The sequence below is a fragment of the Tiliqua scincoides genome, chromosome 2 (assembly GCF_035046505.1).
Source record: "Tiliqua scincoides isolate rTilSci1 chromosome 2, rTilSci1.hap2, whole genome shotgun sequence".
Taxonomy (NCBI): Eukaryota; Metazoa; Chordata; class Lepidosauria; order Squamata; family Scincidae; genus Tiliqua; species Tiliqua scincoides.
This window is the reverse complement of record NC_089822.1, coordinates 256717259-256731707: the sequence shown is the minus strand read 5'-3', so window position 1 is coordinate 256731707 and position 14449 is coordinate 256717259. Positions and strand designations below refer to the sequence as shown.

The 14449-nt window shown below is 44.2% G+C and overlaps 1 protein-coding gene across 1 annotated transcript; it reads left to right on the top strand.

Moving 5' to 3' along the window:
- The first annotated feature begins 2727 nt into the window (after positions 1–2727).
- CSNK2B (casein kinase 2 beta) lies at positions 2728–10827 on the top strand. The gene is made up of 7 exons (XM_066612533.1): positions 2728–2877; positions 3369–3451; positions 4870–4972; positions 6127–6242; positions 6862–6937; positions 9060–9249; positions 10455–10827. The coding sequence occupies exons 2-7, from the start codon at positions 3380–3382 to the stop codon at positions 10543–10545; spliced, it is 648 nt and encodes a 215-aa protein (XP_066468630.1). The 5' UTR covers positions 2728–2877; positions 3369–3379; the 3' UTR covers positions 10546–10827.
- The last annotated feature ends 3622 nt before the right edge of the window (positions 10828–14449 follow it).

Below are 14449 nucleotides of genomic sequence, written 5' to 3'. Positions count from 1 at the left end.
CCACACTGAGTTCAGTGGGACTTGCTCCTAGATAAGTAGGATTGTAGCTTTAGGACCAAATCCTATCCAACTTCCCAGCACTTGTGCAGCTGTGCCAAGGGGGCATGCACTGTATCCTGTGGTGGGGGGCAACCATGGAGGCCTCCTCCAGGTAAGGAAATGTTTGTTCCTTTTCCTCAGGGTTGCATTGTGGCTGCACTGGCACTGGAAAGTTGGATAGGGTGTAGATATTTCCCTCATCTACACATACAAAAAGAATTAATCTAAAGAAATAATAAAGATTTAAAAAGTTAGGTACCTGTAAAACTAATTGAATGCATTTTAACATTCTACCTTGGGTATCAATTACAGAAAAAGAAGTTATCAAATGATATAAGCAAAAAAGGACACAAATGATTTAAATACTAATCTAGGCATGTGCCCAATTTTCATTGTGTATTTTCATAACTGATCTTTTGATTTTACCTCTTTTGTTAAACAGGCATGGCTAATTAATAGATTGGCTAATGAATAGATCAGACAATTATATCAGCCATGTTGCGGACTGGCACCACAGACAGAATGAGTCGGCGAAGCAGCACCAGCATCAGGGATGGTAATTTTATTGGAAGGCCAGGGTTGGAAAACATGGAAGAGCTAATGTGGTACGGTTTTTAGATTGTGAGCCCTTTTGGGACAGGGAGCCATTAGTTATTTGATTTTTCTCTGTAAACCGCTTTGTGAACTTTTAGTTGAAAAGCGGTATATAAATACTGTTAATAATAATGTTAATAATACGGTTGTTAGTGTGTCAGAGCAGGGTGGTGGGTGAGATCCTGGTTCAAATCCCCAATCAGTTTTAAAATGTAATTGGTAAGGATGGGCTAGCCTCATGCTAACCCTACCTATTGGTTTCATTGTGAGGGGAAAAAAAGCACAAAGATCTCTGAGCTCCTTGTTGGAAAGGAGGGAACAGAAATATCAAATAAATAAGTGGATCAGTTTGCCTTTCATGAAGTGCTTGGCTTAAAATTAGGGAGCAGACTTTGCCCAGCCTACAGGTGTACACAGTTGGTCCCGTTGCCTATATACAACTGGGCAGAAATGGCTTTAATTACTATTTCAGTATCAGCTGAACTTCAGCTGCTGAAAACCTTTTTATTTCAGGGGACCTTCTGCCTTCCTGATTATAGCACTGGTTTCTGTCTGCTACTCATGAACTGCTCTTAGTATAGTTCATTTGGTTGTATTCCCAGTGATTTTATTTTTGTTTATAAACTTCCCTCTAATAGGAGGGAGAAGTACAGGATGTATTTTTTTTTGTAAATACTATTCTTAGAAGACAATGAAAGCCATGATTTGAATAAAATAGGAGACCTTCAAATGAAATCCACAATTTTCTCCAACCCCCCCCTGTGAATTTACAGCTCAATCCTATCCATGTCTACTCAGAAGTAAATCCCATTGTAATAAGTGGGGCTTACTCTCAGGAAAATGTGGATAGGATTGTAGCCTTAGTACAGTACTCCAACTGCTTGGTGCTTCCCATCCATGAAATAACTAATGTTGATATTGGAGCCCGCATCTGGATTAGATTATAGAAAGTTAATTACACCATTGAAGAAGCGCTAATGTGGGTCACGCGGGTTTCCTTGTGGAGCAACTTTGGTTACTCTTTTAAGTCCCACTATTTTTTGTAGCAGGGGGTTCATTCTGAGAAAGAGAGTGCAATGTATTTCACCTGAGTTTTCTCCGTAATTGTGTGCCCATCTCATTGCATCTATTAGTGTCTCTCAAGCATTCATCATCCATCCAATTTTTTTCTTCTTGGATTGTCAGTTAATTTTGAAAAAACAACACTATAATGCGGGAATTCTTTCCTTTCTCCCCCCGTTTTTAAGGAAAGGGGGGCACCCGATTTACTGGTGGGAAAAATAACCTCCTCTTTAGTTGCTTTGTCAAGTTTTACAGGGATAATTACCCCATCTGCATCTCCTGCAGTGATGCCTCTCTCGCTTTTCTGATCTGTGAAAACAGCTCCTCTCTTCTATTTGTTTCCACCGATAACTGACTTTTAACCATTTTTGAACTTTTTTCTCTTCCCTCTCCCACTTCTATTGCTTCCTGTAGATCCCCCTTCGCCTTCCTCTTCCCTTCTGATCCATTTAGCGTGATGAAGCAGGAACTAGGACCACGGCACAGCTCTGAACCAATGAGCAGCACTTCTTTGACGTTTCTTGCAACTTCTCCCTGTGCCAATTGACAGCCCAATCCCATGCATGTCTACTTAGAAGTAAGTCCCATTGGAGTAAATGGGGCTTATTCCCAGGAAAGTGTGAATAGGATTGGGCTATCCCAATAGTTCCGGACGATTGCTCCTGTAATAAAGGGTAGTTAAGCATGTTTCTTCCAGTCACTCATGACCATAGTTCTCTGCAAGCCCTCCTATTCCTTTAAATGCGAGAGGGCATGTGGACTACATTTACCACAATGCACTGCGGCTTCTCATCGCGTTTGCACCGTAGAGATAGCAAGTTTTCCTTAGGTCTATGGTTTGCAAAACGTGATTGAGCCGCCTCTCACTTTTTTTCCGGAAGTTGTAGTTCTAGTGTTCCCTGTTCAAAGCAATTAGAACTTAAAGAGTTTTCCGCCCCCCCCATACACGTCCCAGCGTGCTCAGCGGCAGAATACGGCCCGACAATTTCCTCTGCCAGTGCGCTCTAGGACTTGTAGTTCTTTTCCTCCCATTCTGTTCTTATACTGAAAGTACGACAATCCCGTGATGCCCTTTTCTCGGCGGGAGGCGCGCGTGCGCGATTGAACCTGGCAGAGGCCTGAGAGGTCCAAAGCTTGTTTGCACCCCGTCTTCCTCTCCTTGAGGCAATTGGGTCCCCTCGGGTGAGTTTTTGGGTGTCGACTTACGAGAGCTTCTGCGGAAAGTCCGGGGGGTGGTGTGGAATTAATGGGGATAGAGCTTGCTGCAGAAGCTTAAGGGAGGGTGTATGGGGATTGTGTCAGGTTGAATCAAGAAGGAAGAAATGTAGAGTGACATCGTTTCCACACTTCTCTCTGAAAGGATAGAGTAATGATAGAGGTTAAACTATTATGCAAAGGGAATTCTTTCTACTACTAGCACGGGGGAGGGATGCCCTTCAAGCAGAGGCATATGGGTTATGAACTTTTCTGTTCCTGTTAGTTCTCATGCACAGACGAGGGAGGCTTCTTTTTTTCTGCTAGGGGGCGAAGAATCTCTTGAAAATAACAAACAGAAATGCTTTGCCTGGGAGGTGTTTCATAAATAGTACACAAAGGAGTTATTTCCCAGTAATGCTGGACGTATGGGTAGTGGTGCAACTGTATGTATGCTGATGCCCCTCTCTTTTTTCTAGAGGACGGGAAGATGAGTAGTTCAGAGGAAGTATCTTGGATTTCCTGGTTCTGTGGCTTGCGTGGCAATGAGTTCTTCTGTGAGGTGAGATGAGAAGGACATTCTCAGAGTGCAAGTATGCTTTGCCAGTGAGAGACTGGGAGCCAGGACTTTTTTCCCCATTGTTTGAGATGGTGTGTGCTTTAAGGGTACTTTTTATTTATTTTTCACATTTTTATACCATCTTTCCTCTAAAGCAATGGTTCTCAAACTTTTTAGCACTAGGACCCACTTGTTAGAATGACAATCTGTCAGGACCCACCAGAAGTGCTGTCATGGCTGGAAGCAGGAAAATTTTTAAGCCCAATCCTGAGCTTGGCGTGCTGGCTTACCGCCAATGCGCACTGTGGCAAATGTGCCATAAGGCACATTTGCGGGCTCTAGTGCTGGATGAGCACCAGTGGTTAGCACTGGGCAGGCGCCTGAGCTAGGCCACTTGGTGGTCGCATGGACCACCGAGCAGAGGAGAGGTAAGTGGAGGTGTGGGGGGAGGCAGGGAGAAGGCGTTCCGGGAGGGAGGAGGCTGGCGGAGGGCCGGAGGCATTACTGGGAGGTGGGAAGAGGGTAGGGAGGAGGTGTCCCAGGGGGAGGGAGCTGGGAGGGAGGAAGATGGGAGAGGTGGAGCAAAGCTCCACCAGATCCAAAGCCTCCACTTTGGGCTCACCGCCTGATACAGAGACACTTGATTCACTGCTGACCTTTTGGTTGGCAGTGAATCAAGTAGCTCCATTGCGGGGCTATTCCATTTACCCATAGGAAGGGAGCAAAAGCTTCCTTCTCCCAAGGAGCCGGTGGCGGCTGCCTGGGGTACACAGGATGCGGTGGCAGCCATTTTCATTGTCACTGCAGTCCCTTACCCCGGGCAGCTCAGGATTGGACTGTTGGGCTGCAATCCTATCCACACTTACCCAGGAGTAAGCCCAATTGACTATCCTTCTTAAAAGCATATATGTAGTAGCCTGTTAAAAATACAGATCTGTCACACTTCCCCAAATGCAGTCACATACCATGGTAGCGTTAAGTCTCATATATTAAAAATAAAATTTTGAAATGAATGGGGATCCACCTGAAATTTGCTCATGACCCACCTAGTGGGTCCCAACCCACAGTTTGAGAAACACTGCTCTAAAGAGCTCAGAGTGGCGTACATGGTTCCTTTCTCCTCACAACTCTGTGAGGTATAGGGATAGTGACTGGCCTAAGGTCACCCAGGAAGCTTCATTGCTGAGATGGATTTGAACCTGGATCTTTCAAGTCTAAGTCCAACACCAGAACCACTACTGTGAGGGGTTTGACTCCTGGGTTTTCTTTCTTGGGCAGGCTCCCAATGTTGAGTTATAGAAGGAGTTTAGTAAGTTAGTTTACAGAACACCTTGGGAGATAAATGGATTTAGGGATTTTTAGAAGTTGAAATGATGACTTGGGTAATCCTGTGCTTGGGTAATTTTGAATCTCTGTTCTAGGTGGATGAAGATTATATCCAGGACAAATTCAACCTGACTGGTCTCAATGAGCAAGTGCCCCATTATCGCCAAGCTCTGGACATGATTCTGGATTTGGAACCAGGTGAGAGAGTGCACTTTTTAATGTATAGAATGTGACCATGTCTTGGATCCCTTAATATCAAGTGAGTTGAGATGTAGTCATAAGTAGGGCATATAGCACGCACTACAAGGAGCTCAAACTGTATAGTTATGGAAAACCCTTGTTAGAGACTTATATCGATCTAGAATTTCTTATGTTTTTGGTATCATTGGATGGCTAGTCTTATGGAGTCCTATCTCACAGTAAGAATTTATATGACCTGAGGAACAAGATATATTATTAGCCCACATGAGCTATTACTTAACTTCAGAAAGGCCAGCATTGATGGAGAGATTAATAATTTGAGGCAATTTCTTATCAGAACTTCAGAATGGGGATAGCTCTAACAATGCTAGTATTTAACTTTTAAAAAAATGTGCACAGCACTTAGGCATTTTGTCAACTGCTGCCTCTAATTATCTGCTCGCATTAATTTATGTGAAATTGAAGAGTGGTTTGAGGTTTCTTTAGGAGCAATGGCTAAGCATTTGTGAAGAGTAACAGTGATGTAAATTGTTAGTTCTGTTACATTCAGTGACTAGAACACCTTGCTTTACAAGTTTACCAACTTTGGAAATTCAAATGTTGTGTGTACATGTTATTCAGGGCTGAGATATATATTGAACTTTTAAAATATTAAAAAGTTTCTGATAAATCTGGCAAATATATTTTCACTGAGTTGTACTGTGGCGTACAATTAAAGTTTGAGGAGGCAGTAAGGGAGTCCTAGACAGGGAGACTGAAGGCCTGGTCCTATCCAACTTTCTAGTGCTCATGTTGGGCCAACAGGGCATGCGCTGCATCCTTGCAATGGAGAAGCAGTCATGGAGGCCTCCTCAAAGTTAAGGGAATACTTGCTCCGTTACCTGAAGGCTGCTTTGCAGTTGTACCAGCCCTGGAAAGTTGGATGAGATGGGGCCCTCAAGCTACTGCTGTATGCATACATATGTATCATGTATGCAAACATATGTATCAAGTGCTTTTAAAAGTTATTCATATATCATGTTGCTTCAACAGTTGACCTGAGTGAATGATACAGTGACTTTTTCCCCTCTCCATCAGAGACTTTGTGACATCCCTGTAAAGCTTTCTGATGCTTTTTTTGTTTTAATGATTGCCTTCTTATCCTCTTGCAGATGAGGAGCTTGAGGACAATCCTAACCAGAGTGACTTGATTGAACAGGCAGCTGAGATGCTCTATGGGCTCATTCATGCCCGCTACATCCTCACAAACCGTGGCATTGCCCAGATGGTGAGTAACCATCCTTTGTGTAACCATCCTGTAATTACACAGGCCAACACACATTTTGCTTCCTTAAACGTTACACCAATTCCTGGGTATATTTGGGGTGCCGATTCCAAAAATGGCATCCGTTTTGCCCTATCGCATCTAGTTTTGGAGACACGGCATAGCCTCTTTAGTGAATGGTTCAAGCAGCTTCCTCATGAGGAAACCCACACCATGGCTTCCTCATGAGGAAGCTGCTTGAACCATTCACTAATGAGGCTATCTCTAAAACTAGACGTAATAGGGCAAAACAGATGCCATTTTTGGAATCGGCACCCCAAATTTATATCAAACCACCATAAAGTTTGGGAAAAACTTTTCTGACCCTCAGTTTTGTAAACCTGTGTTATTCCTTAACACTGAGGCAGCCACTTCCAGGTCAAAGGTAGTGAACCTGAGAAGTGAATGACCCTTTATTCCATATTACAGTATTTTTCTTGATGACTGGCTTAATTGGCCAGTGCTACTTCAGATTTGGCATGTTTTAAATGTCTCCCTGATGCCCTTTTGCACCAACCAATTCTATTTAGAGTTATCATTCCATAACGGAGACATCCTAGCTTCCTTTGATTTTTCTTTCTAGCTTGAGAAATACCAGCAAGGAGACTTTGGCTACTGTCCTCGTGTTTACTGTGAGAACCAGCCAATGCTGCCTATTGGTGAGTGGGATGGGGGGAGTGAATGTTGGATAAAACTTGGGGATGATCTAAAGTTGGGGAAGTACATACCAGAATTCTTAGGTGGTTCAGGAATGATTCTAGTGAGCTAGAGAGGCTCAGTAAAGATACTGGGAAGGATTCTTGTGTTCTTAAGGAGAAGAATAAAGTTTGGGGTAGAGAATACTCAAGAACCCCTTGAGTATGAGCTATTTCAGAACCACACTTTTATTATTTATAGTTGCTATTGATATTTATGTCACTAACAGTGAGACAGCAGTTACCTGCCTCATGCAGCTTACAATCTAGATCAGCAATTTTTCAACATTGTGCCATGGAACATTGGTGCTCTGCAAATAATCTGCAGGTGTGCTGTGGGAGTTTAGTGGAGGGTCATATATTAGTAGGGCCATTGAGGGATGGGCACTCCAGTTGGCAATGTGGTGTACCTTGTCAATTGTCAAAAAACTGATGGTATACCTTGGCAATTTTAGCACCTTCTCAGTGTGCCATGAGATGAAAATGGTTGAAAATCACTGATCTAGATGTTGTTATGGGAGGAGGGGAATGGAGACAGGACTAAATGGTTGAAGCATGGTTTCAGTTATATATGGGTAACTGACAGCACAATCCTATCTGTTGCTGCGGTTGGTATAGCATCTGTTGCACTATTGCTCGCCCTTGCAAAAAGGCCGTGAAGCACGTCTGTGACGACTAGCATGTAAACAGTGCCACTGTGAAGGCCTGCACCATATTGCTGGCACTGTATCCGAAGGAAATGTCCCTGGCAAAAGTGAGTACTCCACTGAGCAGTGCAGGGGCTGGGTGAAGGTAGAATGGATATTGGGATGGGGTATTTCTAGGTGGGGGCAGAACAGTCCCAGGAGGGGGACGGGATCAGTAGAACTCTGCTATACCTAGTCTCCCTCCCAGGCTTGGAGGCCTTATATGGGGCTTCTCGGACTTGCGCCAGCTTAATACTTGGCGCATATCTGAGCAACTTCGTTGAGCAGTCCTGAGACTCAACTCAGGGTAAAGGGACAAATGACCTTTACCCAGTGGAGACTTCCAACCTACTCCTAACCTGCACTGGATACAGCATAGGCCTGTCAGCCCAGATGCACCAGCACAGGTTAGGGCTGTGAATTACAGTAGTGTAGAGGACAGGCAGCCCAATCCTAATCTGCCCTGGATCAGGCAGGCAGGCTGGCTGGCTGGCCTACACTACCTCCAGAGCAGTGTTTGGGCTGCCTATGGCTCAGCCTGGGACAAGGGGAGTTCATTCCCCTTATCTCCGGTAATGCCGCAGCAGCCCCAATGGGGCTACTTGGGTTTCCGCCATCTGAAGAGGTGGCACAGATCCAAGCAGCCCAGAGCTACTCCGTACTGCCTGGGACTGGGGTTAAGATCCTGCACAAGTGCCAGATTGTGGCCTGCCTGCTGCCCACTCTCCCCATGCCCCAGACTGCCTCCTTCTTGCCCTCCCCCCAGACCCCCATGCTAGCCTAACTCAGCCAGCGCAGGTTTACCTTTTCGAGCTGGCCTCCCTCCTCACTTGGTGGTGCAAATGTGCCTTACGGCATCTCCAGGCTAGTGCAAGGGACTTACACTGGCCCATCTCCTTTTTTTGGATTGTGCCCTAAGATAAGGTGCCAAATGTTTTGCAGAAAAGGTGTGTTTTAAGAAGGGATTTATAAGAAGTGAGTGAAGAAGCATTTTTCAGATGTTCCAAAAAGCTGTTCCACGTGTAAGGTGTAGCAAAGGAGAAAGGATGGTGGTATTTGAAGGAGTGGGAAATGTTTGGACAGTTGAGGATGGTGGAATTGGAAGACTGAAGGGTATGGGCAGAAGTGTGGCAGGACACACGGGCTGAGAGACAGCAAGAGGAGAGATCAAGGAAAGCTTTGAAAGTAGGAACTTCAGGGGTGAACAGTAAATCAGTGAAGAGGTTTAAGGGAGGGACTTGATGTGACTATGATATTGAATTCTCTTGTTTAAAAAACTTGCAAACTGCTAGATTATGGGTGGTGCAGAAGTTATGTTGGTGGAGCCGATCTCAGAAGCTGCAGCACCTGGGTCAACTTTGAGCAATTTTATTTATGAACTTTGCTGCATTCACTCTTAGGCTTGTCTGATATCCCAGGAGAGGCTATGGTCAAGCTGTATTGCCCCAAGTGCATGGATGTCTATACCCCCAAATCTTCTCGCCACCATCACACAGATGGGGCTTATTTTGGAACTGGCTTCCCCCACATGCTGTTCATGGTGCACCCTGAGTACCGGCCGAAACGGCCAGCCAACCAGTTTGTCCCCAGGTAAGTCGCTTCCAAAAGTGTCAGGTGGAAATGTATTTATCTTAGAGGTTTCTATTTCACATTTGTGTCGTTATAATGGAACTGAAGGTGAAATTATCCAGGCGTGTATAAGAACAGTGACGTAGCGATGTCTTCTGGAACCGGGGGCCGGGGAACTTAGAAGTAATGACATGATGTCACGTGCTGGCGTGATGTCATGATGGTACTTTGGGTTCTCCCCAGAATAGAAAGTGGCAGCTTTGCAATGTTGCGGCTCAACCTTCAGAGGAGGAAGGAAGCAGTGAGCACATAGCAGCAGCTTAGCAGTTTCTTCCCAACCAGGAAGAAGCCACTCAGTCAAGTTCTGACTGGTCGCTTCTTCACCTGGCCCCTTCTGGCACCCTCTTCTGGTGTGTGAAGAAACAGCCCCTCAGAGCTGGGTCAAGTTGCTTCCTCAGAAAATAGAATGAGGTGGCAGCTGCCATCTTGCGTGGACTGCCCTGGACACTCCCCCATCTGGGGTGACAATCTGGGGTGAAACTGGGGCAGCCCACCACCCACTAACTATGCTACTGAATAAGAAACATTTGTTTGAATTTGTTCTTCATCTGAAGTTGAGCCTTCCAGATCTAGATTTTCCTTAGTTGTTTCATTGGGTCCGTATTTTCACAGTTTATTCCATATGAAGTTAAACAGAGAACTGAATTTTCTTCCCATTCATGTTTCATTGTATAGGCAGTATTCTTTTCAGTGGCAAATATCTCATTATGTATTTTTCTTTACCCTGTGTTTTTGATCAGCAGTGGCCTAACTTCTTCATTACAGGAACCAGACCTTTCCTAGACAGACTGCTTCAGGAGTAACCACACGCAGCCATGATATTGCTATTTTCCCTGTACATAAGTTTCCCTTGGCCAAAGAGAGTCCAGTCCCTTCACTGAAGGCTTCTGTAAGGACTATATAATACAGTGCCTCAGAAGCTTCTGTAGTAAAGCAGGAAGGCTAAAAATCAAGCTGCCTTCTGACCAGTCCAGCACCACTTTCAGCTATCTTTTCCACCTTATTGACACCCTATTCTAGTGCTAGAATGGAATGATATCCCAGACGCATGGATCTCTTGGCAGGTTTTCTTTCCCCTTGAGCCTACAATTTGTGGGATTTGACCTTATTTGGAGCCCTGAAAGCCTCCCTTTCTCCAGTTTTACTATCTTCATTTCTCATTTCAGACTTTATGGCTTCAAGATCCACCCTATGGCTTACCAACTGCAGCTTCAGGCTGCCAGCAATTTCAAGAGTCCAGTCAAAACTATCCGTTGATCTTCTGCGTCCAGGTGCTCATGGTCCTTCCCCGATAACTCCTTTTACTCCCCCAGTCAGGGCTGTTCATACTTTGATTTTGGTGACGTCCTCTATGGATAATTCTTTGTCACCTCCCAGCCTGATTTTTAGTCTCATTTCTGGTGTGTGGTTTAAATTAATTAGCAATTCCTGTTAATTCCCAGACACACAGACTATGACAAACTCAGTAACCAACTTGAATGTCATGATTTTGTGGGGTTTTTTCTTTTTAAAAAATAAACAACATTAAAAAATTTAACAGAAGAACTTGATCTTTTCCTTGCTCTGGGAGAATTAAATAATGAGAAGAAAGGATAAAGCATGGGCAAGAAGGCAAATGAATCAATCTCTGATCACACTTGAAATATATCGTGAACTGAAGGCTTTGAACGAATCTGGTAGAGCTGTTGGATAATGTAACATTTATTCTGCAACAACTTCTAGTGCTAGTAATGTGGTGCTAAGTGTCAACCCTTTGAGCTAAGCACTAAATTAGTTTTTGAAATCATACATTGGAGAACTACTGTGCTTGGGCTACTCTCGTTTTGATGCAACTTCCATGAAGTTCAGCCATAGAAATACATTGGTTTGGATCAGTCTTTTACTTATGAAATGGCATGGGGGATTTTCTTGAAGAGCTGAATTCAGAATCCCAAAATCATTAATCATAAATCTCTTGTAACAGTGAACTACTGTTCATCTAAGCATCATGCTAAAAAAGCACCACATTGTAGTGTGACCCCTAAAAATTCAGTAGGTTGTACCCAGGTCTCCTTGCTTCAGAAAATGCCTCATGATCTATTTCACTTTGTCCTGATGGAGGGAGCAGCTGCAAAGTAAGAAATGTTACAACTCTATGCTTTTCATAATTCTGGCACCACCTACTGATAACTTGTTGAATTTGGTGGATTCTTCCCAGCACAATTACTTGTGGCAGTTGTTCCCAAACTCCAGGAGTTTTGGAACCAAGATAGGTGCTTGCGGGGCATGGGCAAAGGCCGTGATATGATCGCCAAGATCACATTGCTACTGGAGCCAAATGGTTTTTTAAGACTTACCCCCAATAGTGACCCTCTGGATGCTGCATGGAGTCTGCAGATCCCTCTGAAGGTCTCCCCAGCCTTTTGAAGAGCTGTTGGGAAGAGCTATTTGAATCCTGTGTTGAAGCATGACATTTCTTGAGAAATGTATGCGCATGATAGAACAGCTGTTGAGGTTCTGTGTATTGTTCACATTTCAAGTTATCTGTAAACATCCCCCTGCTGATTCTGATTTCAGCTTTCCCAGGACATAAAACAGTGGGTGGCACAAATGCCCTGCCCTCATAGGACGCCACCTTTGATTGCTGGAATTTCTAAAGGTTCTTTGTAGTCACTGTGCAGACACATGTACACACCCACAGAGCTGTCTTCAGAAGCTTCCAGAGTTGCTTTGAGTGTTCTGCTCCTGGTCGTGAGTGGAAGAACTCTGAGCATGTGATGTGCTTTCAACTTCTTTTCAACTGTTGCTTCAATAGCATCACTAAGAGAATACTTCTAACTTGTCCTGTTCTCCCTCATCTTGGAAAAAGAAAAAAGAATCCATTAGCTTGGTTTTTACTTGTATTTGCTTTATTAGTTAGTTTAAAAAAACAAGAGAAAGAAAAGCGCTGTGTGTATATTGTTCCCTACTCCACCATATGCCAAGCAAGCTAATTTTTTAAAGAATGAAAAAGAGAAGACTTCCTCCCCAGATGTATTCTCCTACCATTGCTGTAAGAAGGAAAGGAAGATAAAGAACAAGAGGTGGCGGTGGTGGTCTCTTCAGCATTCATCTGAATCTCTCTGCTTCCATCAGTTGAAAAAAGAAAAATTCAGCTTGCAGAATGAACTGCATTTAGGAACTGAAACACAGGCCTATACCTTCTGAATTGAAGCTGCTTACATAGGATCCATTGTGAAAAGGTAATCTTAGCAACAGCTAAGTACAATAAGCCAAGTATGATCATCCTACAGTAGATGTGGGAGTTTGCTGAGGCTGAATGAAGGCTTCCAGGTGAGTTCATGGCTGAGATGAAACTTGAGTTTAGAAGTTTCTGGCTCAGCTATTTGCCGCTACTCCACACTAGGCCTGTTTTAAGATATGACCTCAGTTCTTCACCCAGAAGCATAGGGGTGGACAGAAACTAAAGACCCTTGGTTAGAATGCAAGCCCATTACACTCTTCCCTCTTTATCAGTATATCTGATATAAGGATTTTCAGTAATCCAGTGATTCTCACACATTTAGCACTGGAACCCACTTTTTAGAATGATACTCTGTCAGGACCTACCAGAAGTGATGTCATTACCGGAAGTGACATAATCAAGCAGGAAAACTTGACAATCCTAGGCTGCAATCCTATCCACACCCAGGAATAAGTCCTATCATTGTTAAAAGAATATACATAGTAGCTTGTTAAAAGTAAAGGTCTGTAACATTTCCCCAAATTCAGTCTCATACCATGGTAGCATCAAGTCTAATAGAATAAAAATGAAATATTGAAATAAATAGGGACCCTCAGTTTGATCCACAGACCACACTGCATGAATCCATATTGTACGTATTAAGACCATCCCTCCTTATCTATAACAAGGTCCAGCAATGGGGGCGGGGGGAGAGGAGCAATCCCTCATGGAGGGAAGGTTGACCTTCCATTTACCCATTGGGTAGAACTTTCCTCCATTTTCAGCTCTGGACACACAGACAGAGATGAATTTGCCCTACTTGTTCAGAAAGTTGGATCAAATTTTTGATTTCTCCTGATAGGACAGAGGTCTAGAAGGGGCCCCTTTTTCAGGTGTGATCCTGCAGGCTTTAGGGGAAGTGTTCTTCAAGACTCTTGGAGGAAGGAATGCAGCTCAGGAAGAGGGATCCTCCTTCATGTGAGACCAGTGGTGTCGCTAGGGGCTGCATGGGGTGTGGGTCGCACCAGGTGACACACATGGGGGAGGTGACACCACTACTTGCCAAAAATTTTTAAATCTTGGTATATTTGAATAGTACCAATATAATTCAATGTGAAATTTCATGCAGAATGCAATGAAGCAAACCATGTTGAAATATCTCTATCAAAAGTTATAACCAAAAAAACCAGTGGGGGGTGGTACATTACCACACCCACTGTGGGGCGTTGCCCTGTCCACTGCATGGGAGGAGATCCATCATAGGGATGACATGCTAGCCTTTTGTACCAGGTGGCGCAAACCCTAATGACTCCACTGTGTGAGACACACTGCCTGAAGTGCGTCCCCACACTTTCAAGGCACATGCATTACAAGCTCCCTTTTACAGGGTGTCCATTTTTGATGCTGGAGTGGCACTTTGCTTGGCCCACTGCTCTCACCAAATGCCTTGGATATGCAGCTATTTGGCTTTTCATCAACCCCCTTGAAAATGCGTCTAATCGTGCCAAAAAAGAAATGCTAGACCAGTGTTTTTCAACCAGTGGTACTCATACCACTGGTGGTACCTGAGATGGTGTCCATTGGTACTGGCGGGACCCCTAGACCCCCTGCCAGTGAGACCAGCAACGCAACACTACACAACAAGCAGAGTAGGAGGCCCAACTTGGTGGGCAGAGCTCTGGTGTGTGCATTTTGTGCACTAAAAAAAGCCCTCCTGTCTGACCTAAGCCTCTTACCGGTGTTTGTTGTGTTGCGTCTGGCCTCCCAATGCAAAGAGGAGGATATAACACTGTACTAGACAATTTAACAGTGCTGGGGAAGATACAGAGTAACTGTTGTGCACATGTAAGGTTTCAAGTTCAGACATTTTCAGGTAGGGCTGAGAAAGCTCCTGTCTGACTAGCAACAGCCCTCTAGGGCTACTTTTTTCATCTCATGGCACACTGAGAAGTTGCTAAA